At 34.2% G+C, this 9357-nt stretch overlaps 1 protein-coding gene across 1 annotated transcript in view; it reads left to right on the top strand.

Moving 5' to 3' along the window:
- ADGRB3 (adhesion G protein-coupled receptor B3) overlaps positions 1–9357 on the top strand; it is an 871792-nt gene that overhangs the window by 802848 nt on the left and 59587 nt on the right. Inside the window, 2 exon segments of the mRNA XM_012650418.1 lie at positions 6924–6993; positions 7255–7280. Of these exon segments, the coding sequence (XP_012505872.1) occupies positions 6924–6993; positions 7255–7280 (96 nt within the window).

Below are 9357 nucleotides of genomic sequence, written 5' to 3'. Positions count from 1 at the left end.
TCTTCTATTTTAAAAATATATTACTTTTTCTACTTTTTATCATTACTTTAACATTTTTACCATAAATGTTCAAATGTATTTTTCTATCATCTTGAGTTAATCAGTATCTCTAATATCCCTGAGAACAAAAAACACCAAAAAGGCTTAGAATACTTTTATTTTCCTCCGCTCCCTTGCAACACTCATCCCTCTCATCTTTTAACCCTCCCAGATATTATTTTGCGTTTTATATCCGGGTGGCTATATTTTAACAATTATATTTATATTTGTGTACATTAAACAGTTATTTGTACTTAATAGATTTTATTACTTTTTTAATATTGATCACATCTTTTATCTCATTCCCTGCTTTTGAAGTTCTTCTTATTAATGGTGTATATCATCTAGCAATTCTTTCAGAGAGCGTCTTGAGGTAATAAACTTCAAAGTTCCTTTCAATTCTAAAAATATTTTGATTTCAGCCTCTCACTTTAATAATAGTTTGGCTGAGTGTAGAATTCTATCTTCAAAGTTATTTTCCCTTAGAACATTGAGGATATTATTCCACTGCCTTCTTGTATCCTGGGTTGCTCACAAGGAATCTGATGTCATCTGATTCTTATTTCTGTGTAAGTAATCTTTCTTTTCTCTCTGACAGCTTTTAAGATTTTTCTCTTTGTTCTCAATGTTCATGTATTTCATCACAATATATCTCTGTGTGCTTGTGTTTCATTTTTATCCCACAGCCAGAAGAATTTTTAAAGTGCTGAGTTATTTCCCCATGTTCTTTCTTTAAATGCTATCTTTCCCCCGATGTTCTCTGTCTCTTCCTTTGGGAAGTACTTTTAAACATAGATCAGAACTGCTGTGTCATCCATGTATCCTAACTCTTCTCTACTTTCCATGTCTTAATTCCTGCTCCTAACATCTAGCTTTGGGATATGGTATCCATCTTTAATCTGTTCTCATATGCCTTCATTTTTATGGGATTTCTCACAGTCTCTAGTAGTTTATACTTTTTTTTTCCGGTTATTTTGAGAAATCTTGTCTGCTGTCTCTAAGGATTTGGAGTGTCGGGGGTATGAGGGTGACAGGTATAAACAGTGCTCTGGGCCGGGCGCAGTGGCTCACGCCTGTAATCCTAGCTCTCTGGGAGGCCGAGGCAGGAAGATTGTTTGAGATCAGGAGTTCGAAACCAGCCTGAGCAAGAGCGAGACCCGTCTCTACTAAAAATAGAAAGAAATTAATCGGGCAACTAAAAATATATAGAAAAAATTAGCCGGGCATGGTGGCGCATGCCTGTAGTCCCAGCTACTCGGGAGGCTGAGGCAGAAGGATTGCTTGAGCCCAGGAGTTTGAGGTTGCTGTGAGCTAGGCTGACGCCATGGCACTCTAGCCCGGGCAACAGAGTGAGACTCTGTCTCAAAAAAAAAAAAAAAAAACAGTGCTCTGTGTGCCAACTTAAATCCATTTTAAGTTTTGCAATATTTGTCAATTATACTCATCAGCTGTAACACTGATGAGGCCATATTGGGTTTTGACAAAGCGGATAGATCAGAACTGGATGATGAACTTGAGGTGCTAGTAAGTCTCACGTTTGTAGTGGTGAACTGTGAGCACTCAGCTATCGTGGCAGTCAAGAGTGTATGCGTGAAGGCTGCATGAGGAAAAGCTATAAGACCAGAGGTCACAACAGTGGATCGAGTGGTATCCGTAATTGAAAAGGTACCAAAATATAAGCCTGTTTATAGAAAAGGACGATCAGAGTTTGAGGTGTCTCAGTGAAAAAAAGCCCTAGTACTGAGGATGGTTAATCTTTGGGAATTTGCTGATGTGGGATTTACGTTATGTAAAAGACAAGATCAAAGACTTCTGAGTCTGGAACATTAGAAAGGCCAATCTTGTGGAAGTTGACGTGCCATATGTGGAAAATCATAAAGTTCATTTAAAAATTCCTATTTATAAAAGTGATATTTTAAAAAGACTACGTGCATTGTTACAACTTAGCAAACATATCAAAACAATACACGTGTTTCATTGTGTTAAGTGTTTGATTTTATACTGATTCGTCACATGATGATGAAGCAAAATGTGACTCACTTTCTCTATTTCTCAAAATCATAGATTTTCCTGTACTCTTCATATAAGGTTAGTTTTGTGACTTTAGATGTCTTTAGGGTTCACATGTGCACATCCTTTAGTTTTAGACAGCTTACCTTCGTATTTGGAGCACTTTCAAGACATACATGAATATTTGTCTAGCCATGGTCGAACTCTACTGCCTGTAGAAATAGTCCTTACTTCTTTAGTTACAATACATTTCCTGCCACAGGCTGTGGCCATATTATTGTCCAGAGAGACATGCATTATTGAAATGAATGTCAGTAGCCCCAAATTATATGTTCTTCAGTTTGTGTTAGAACTAAAGTGAATACCAGCAAGTCCCAAAGTAACAAACACAATATAGAGAGAACAAATTTTAAAAATTCTGTGTTTAGACATTGTGCACTTCATTATTTTGTATGACATTTCAATGCATCCAGGACTTAGAGTCTAACATTTCAACATTTTTACAGTGTTTTATATAACTCTTTATTGATAGTTTTAAAATAAAGAAGGGATAGCTTTGCAAGCACATAAAATTGAGATGAAGGGAACTGGTGGAAGGACATGACATGTGAATTGGAAATGGTAAATAGTCTTTGGATATTAAATAGAAGAGTTATCTTTGAAATTCAAATAGAGATCAGGGACTACAGATCAAGAATGAGCAAAGCAGTAAGCCTGCAGATATTTAAACCTTAACTTGGGAAAAAACGAGTCTCAATGCCTCAAGTATAAGAGGAATTACAAGTGGTTAGAGCTGCTACATTATACCTGAGATGGGAGCATAGGTATGAGGAAGAGCATTCAAGAAACCCATGATTTTATCATCTTTGTAAGCATCGACTTAAGTGCTAAGTAGATCTAAGTACTACATTAAATAAGGGACCACATGCTGAAAAATGGTAATACCTTTTTTTAGCATTGCTTATAATAATAAGGATAATAGTCATAATTGGTTGAGCACTTGCTATATACCAAGCACAGTACTACTCAGCTTCTATACATTCTCTCTCATCATTAAAACAACCTGGTGAGATAAACATGCAAAAGTTCCTTTTAAAGAATTAGAAAAACTGGAAAGCTAAATTATTGTCTGGCAAATTTCAATGGAATAAACAAATAATATGAATAATTTGGGCCAAAAAAATAAAAATTCTAATAAGATGTTCAGCATGAGCAGTGGATTGGGGTAGAAGTGGGAAGATAGGAGTTATATTTTTATTTCTTTGTATTGAGTTTGTTTTTTTATTTAATTCTACTATCTTTGTATTGACATTTTCAGTTTTTGAAAACAGCAAGACTGAGAATGATGAAGGAAGAAATTAGTTTTGCTACTGGTTCTGGTTTATAAAGACTTGCATTTCAGCAAGATTTACACAAAGAAATTATATCAATTATGAAAAAAGTAGCAACCTTTACCAAAATGAAGCTGCTGATATTTTGCAGATGTGTTACAATTAATGGTCAGCACATTCAAAATGATTAAGTTGCATGAAGAAAAATATCTATAAAATCATAGCTGTGCCCTGCCAGTGAGTCAATTAGCTTTTCAAATGATTTGATTAAGACACGCATTGCAATGTAATAACAGAGAAGCAATGTATTAAGTACTTTAAAATACATATGTTATTTTTGTACTAGGCTATTAGCCAAACCTCATTTTTGTACTTTGCTGTTATATCTTAAATATTACACACATATAAAAAGCAAAGTAATTTTTCCATTTGAAAGGCTGTTGCACTTGCAATACAATCTTAACATCAACACAGATGAAACAACAACAAAAAAAATCAGTTAAAAAGGAAGAATAAAGAATGTAGCCAAAATAATTATGCAAGATGTCTGTAACTTAAACTAAAAAACAAACAACCCACAATTCTCTTAATTATATTTCAAGGAAAAAATTCCAGTAAAGCAGTAATTTTAATCTCCCTTGAGTTCAAATTTATATTCAGAATTCTCTTCTTTAAAAAAAACTGAATGCACAAATGGAATTAGGATATATAATTTTTCTACCATAGATATTGAACACAGCATAAAGAGTATAGGGTTTCTAATTTCTGTAAATTAGAAAAGAGGTAGATATTTGAAATAAAAACAATGAGTCAAAAATTAACAATCCTCTGAAGGACACATGATTTCCTGATCACTCACCCCAAATAGGTTCAGTGTGAGTCTGTTTTTGTTTGTTTCCACAGAGCATCTGTACAACCACCACTGCATTTTTGCACTTTTTCTTCCTGGCTTCATTCTGTTGGGTTTTGACTGAGGCGTGGCAATCATATATGGCTGTAACTGGAAAAATCAGGACACGGCTTATACGGAAACGCTTTTTGTGTCTTGGATGGGGTAAGCATATTAATATACCCTTTCATGCTCTTGTTAAAATGACTTTGAACCCTTATATTATGAAGCAGCAGAGAGTGATTATCTCCAGGCTACTTTGTGTCTAATTTGATATATGAAAGTGGAAATACATAAGGGTGGTCATTATTGAACATTCATTGGTCATTTGGAACTTTAAAAAGGAGTAAGTATTGAATAGCCACGTAGCTACTCAGTTAGCAATCAACAATGCCTACATAGTGTGAGATGAGACCTGAGATATGTACAGGCAGAAAAACAAAGTGCTCTCTGTTAATATTTTCTGAAAATGCAAATGTTTTAGCATGTTCAGAGCCCACAGCATGATGGTTCACTAGGCATGTACTCCCTGTTAAGAAAACTTTGAGATTCCATTGCAAGAATTCTCAAAAAAATTAAGGAATAAATATCACAGGGAGAAACCCATGTAGAGTAAGACTAGTCATTGCAGCTAGTCAGTGGGTTTCTCAAAAGTAGAAACAGAATTGCTTACAGACTAAGAATTCATTAAATCTTTATTTAATGGAAAAGTTTCCATTAATAGGAAAAGTTTCTCTCAAATTACCTCATGACTTGGACATCTCAAAAATCTATACCATAGAGCCAATTCTAATGATAGCCTAGTTAATTTAAGAAACTAGTTTCAGAAATATTTTTCACGTTTACCTTTGTATTTTAAAGGACCCCTAGAAAATTAGACCAACTATGTAACAAATACTTATTGTATCAGGAAACTGGAGAACAGGATGCTAGAGAGAACCTGGGAAACTACAATTAAGTGGACTCATTACAATACCAGAATCATTCATGCTGGAAAAATAGGATCAAGAACATTTAAAGATTACCCGTCAGGTTTCAGCAAGAGTCTATCGTGTATAACTAATGTGTTAAATAAAACTTTATGCTAGGCAAGTGGGTAAGAAGTTAAGAAGAAAGTTCACAGATGTGTTTTGCTTAGACTTTGGTAAAACTTTTGTCTAGATGCCATGACAAAGACTTTCTAAAGCTGAGCTAGTATTGAATCAAGGGACACCTTTGTCATGAATCATGACTTGTACTGTAGGTCCAAGAAATAGAAAATGCAGGTAAAGGAACACATTTTTGATGAAGAATAAAGAGTGGTGATTTGCAGGATTAGTAACTACCTTATTTAAAATTTTTGCTAAGGATCTTGAGGAGAGGGTTTGCAGCTAGTCTCCAAGTTGACAGCTAATAATAAACTACTGTGGGTATCAAAAAGCTAAACTGATGGTTCTAGACTACCAGGAAGTCTGTGGGGGGCAGAATTGTGGCAAATGAGTGTCATTATGGACAAGTGCAACATAATGAATTTAGAAAAAAAATTAATCCAGATTGTATGAAAAAAAGACTAATTTTTCAGTTATGATCCAGGAGAGAATATTTTTTTTCTGATGAACTTGGTCCAGTCAATCAAAAAAGTCAACAAATGATATATATGAAGGAGGAAGATGAAGAAGAGGAGGAAGAACAGGAAGAGAATGTATATTACATATATCATATATAGTTATATATAATTATATATATTAATATAATTTATGCTATATATGGTCACCAGCATTTATTCAAAAATACGGTGTGTCCCTCTGAGATATCCTCCATAGTTCTTGTCATTAAGCCTCTTGAAGGAAGGTGATGTCACTGCAGCAGACTCACAGAAGAGAGAACAGCAGGAAGGATGGGAAGTGACAGGAAGAAAGAAGATGGGCCGAGAGAATGCAAGATGATTAGATGATGGCTTTTTCAATCTGAAAAAGCAAACATGATGCTCCTGAAAAAAAGCATGACCAAAACTTAAAAAAAACTTTCAACAGCATAGATTAGACAGAGCTCTATTTACCAAAGCATAGGGAGGTTCCATTGAGGTAAGTGTGATTCACATAAAAATAAACTAAAAAAAGACATTAAGTCAGAATAGGTGCAGGTATGACGGTAATTGAATTCCCCGTTTCTACATTCTTGTTATTATAAGTAAACTATAAAGAAATGGCTAACTGATAATATTTATTTTTCCATCTTATTATAAGTACAACTTGATGTGGATCAATATGTGGCCAACTGAATGTTCCACTTCAGTGATTTTCCATCACTCCAGAACATCCAGTTTTTGCCTTTCTGATTTTATAACTATAAATTTCCTTTATAACAGTGTAAACCCCTGGGGAAAAAATAACTTAAAAGATATACTAAATCTCTCTTATTACTTCCCTTTAAACCCATGTCAAATGTGGTGGTAACCTAGCAACATCAGAGAAGTATAGTAAGTTAAAAACTCAGGTGTCACTGTTGTGTTTTTGTACATGAAAGAAATTTTGCAATGGAAACGTACTTTGTTAAGTGATTCGTCCAAAGGTAGTTGCTCTGATTTAAGCATCTGGAGTTTGTCCTGGCTTTTTTGGACCAATATGCACAGTTGTTATAGCTGAATATGAAGTGTGGCATTGCTTTTCTTACAGGTTTACCAGCACTAGTAGTGGCCACATCTGTAGGCTTCACCAGGACAAAAGGATATGGCACAGATCACTAGTAAGTCCATCCACAGTGATAAATCATGTTCATAATTAAGCAAATCATCAAACAGTCTTCATTAGTCTTGGTTGGCATTGTTGATGGCTTGCATTTTGTCACTGAGTCATTAATGGTAGAAATTGCATTAGTGAGGAATGATGTAAGGTAGCTTAAACACACAAAGGTTAAGAAACAAATGCTGTGCCGCTGTTCAGAATCTTTATTTCAATTTCCCATTTTTTAATAAGGTCCGTATATTGGGCTTTTAAAATATTTCAGTATTTACAGTGCACATTCAATCTCAAGTACTTTTTTTTAGAACTGGCTCAATCTTGACATATTTACCTTTCAGAACATGATTCTGCTCTGAGCTTCTAATTTCATTGATAATAATGCATGTTGTTATTAACTAAATTTGTCATGTCAATTCAAGTTTTGTTGCTATGTTAGGGTAATACATACTGAACATTATAGACCAGAAAAATCAATAGATCCCACATTGGAAAATTCATGGGCTGTGGAAAAAATTAGAAGTTGGAGAAATGCCAGCCCATTTTATAGCGGTAGTGCTGATTTATTTATCAGCTGTAGTGCTGATAAATTCTATGAGAGAATTTATAAAGTTTAAATTTGATATTTCAAATTTAAAACAATGCTTTTTCATGTTTTGCTTCATCTGCTCTCAAGGTGAAGAGACAATCAAGAAATGGGGAAAGAAATGCGCACCTTATAAAGGCATAAGTTTTAAAGTATGATGGTCTGTTTAATTGTCTTCAGGTTTGAGGTAGAAATCATTGCTAATTAGGCTTTCTGATGGTTTCATCCAAATTGCAAGCATACTAAGAGATACCACGTCACCTGCCCATCCTAAAGAAACTTCTGAAGAATTTAAAGAGTTTGTGTCGTCAGAACATTTGGGGTATTTTTAAATGCAATCCATATTATTTTAAAAAATTCTAGTAGCATATATTGCAGAGCACTGCTTACTACACCCCTATTACCTTAAGTTATTACTTTACACAGTAGTATAACTATTTTGGGATGAATCTAGTATTTGAAAGACACTGTATTGGGAGTATGGAAAGAAGTGGAATTATAGATGTTATGGTTCCTACTTTCAAAGGGTTTGTAATTAAAGCCAAATACAATGCAATGAGCAATGTATTTATTTTATAACTATGCATTTTCTTTATAACATTGTAAATCTCTAGGAGAAAAATAACTTAAAAGATGTATTAAATCTCTGTTAGTATACCTTAAATGATATGCTAAATCTCAGCTTGAAGATTGGGTTACACAATAATACAGTAAAAATTTAGTCACATTCTCAAAGATAATAAGCTAACATGTTCTGCCAAACTAAAATCTTTCTTCTCTAGGTATTTTATAAAAAATAATAGTTATTAAATTATCCACCTCAAAGTGTGGAAGTAAAATTTTATCTGTCTGTTGTTACAGCGAGGAGCAATAACTAAATGTAGGCTTTGAATATACACATATTTGTGTATGCATACATTGACAATCATTTGTGTGTGTACACATATATAGTTACTAGATACAAATTTTTAATGAAGATATTTACATAGAGTAGCATTCATCCTATTAAGTGTACAGTTTTGTGAATTTTGACATATACATAGGGCATGTAACCACCATCACAATTGCTGTAGAACAATTTGTTGTTAGAACAGATATAGAAGAGTCACTGCTGTAAGTTGTTACTTTCAAAGGCAGCACACTGATTCTGCAGACTGAGAAGAAATAGTGAAAGGGTCAAATGTTAAAATACAAGTGTGTGAAAAAGTGGACATGGCTCTTTGCCTCAGCAGTCCCTCATGCTTCCCTCCTCTTGGCTTTCCTGGATTATGCACGTGCAGATGCGCCACCCTGAAAAGCTTCCAATGTTGAGCACCATTCCCTCTTCATTTCCCTCCGCTGTGAGAGAATGAACGTTTCTCCCCAAATGGGTTATCATGCCTCCATCAGTGCAAACCTACAGCTCTTGGTGAATTTAGTCATTGAAACAAACACAGCTGCACTTATTTTTATTCAAAGCATATCTTAGTGATTTTTCTTAGTAGTATGAGGAAAAAGTAAAATTAGAAGTAAAAAAAGCATGCAAACATAGATTATCCATTCCCTGCAATGATGGCTTTTAAACCAGTTTCTCCCAATATCTCAATGGCCTCAAGGAAGGGTAGGTAAATGGCATGTCTAAGACTCTAAAAACACATTGTTCTTGCTTTAAAGTACATTTGAAAAATTCCATAATGCATATAAAGCAGCATTTTATAAAATGTAAGTAATAGTCACCTTTGTAATAAAAGTAAATATAGAAATCTCACTACAAGAGTAATTTATCTAAAATGTTATAACTGCCTG

Source organism: Propithecus coquereli, unplaced genomic scaffold (genome assembly GCF_000956105.1).
Source record: "Propithecus coquereli isolate 6110/MARCELLA unplaced genomic scaffold, Pcoq_1.0 Scaffold324, whole genome shotgun sequence".
In the NCBI taxonomy this organism is placed as follows: Eukaryota; Metazoa; Chordata; class Mammalia; order Primates; family Indriidae; genus Propithecus; species Propithecus coquereli.
Note: the sequence above shows the minus strand (reverse complement) of the source record. Positions and strands in the feature narration are given on the sequence as shown.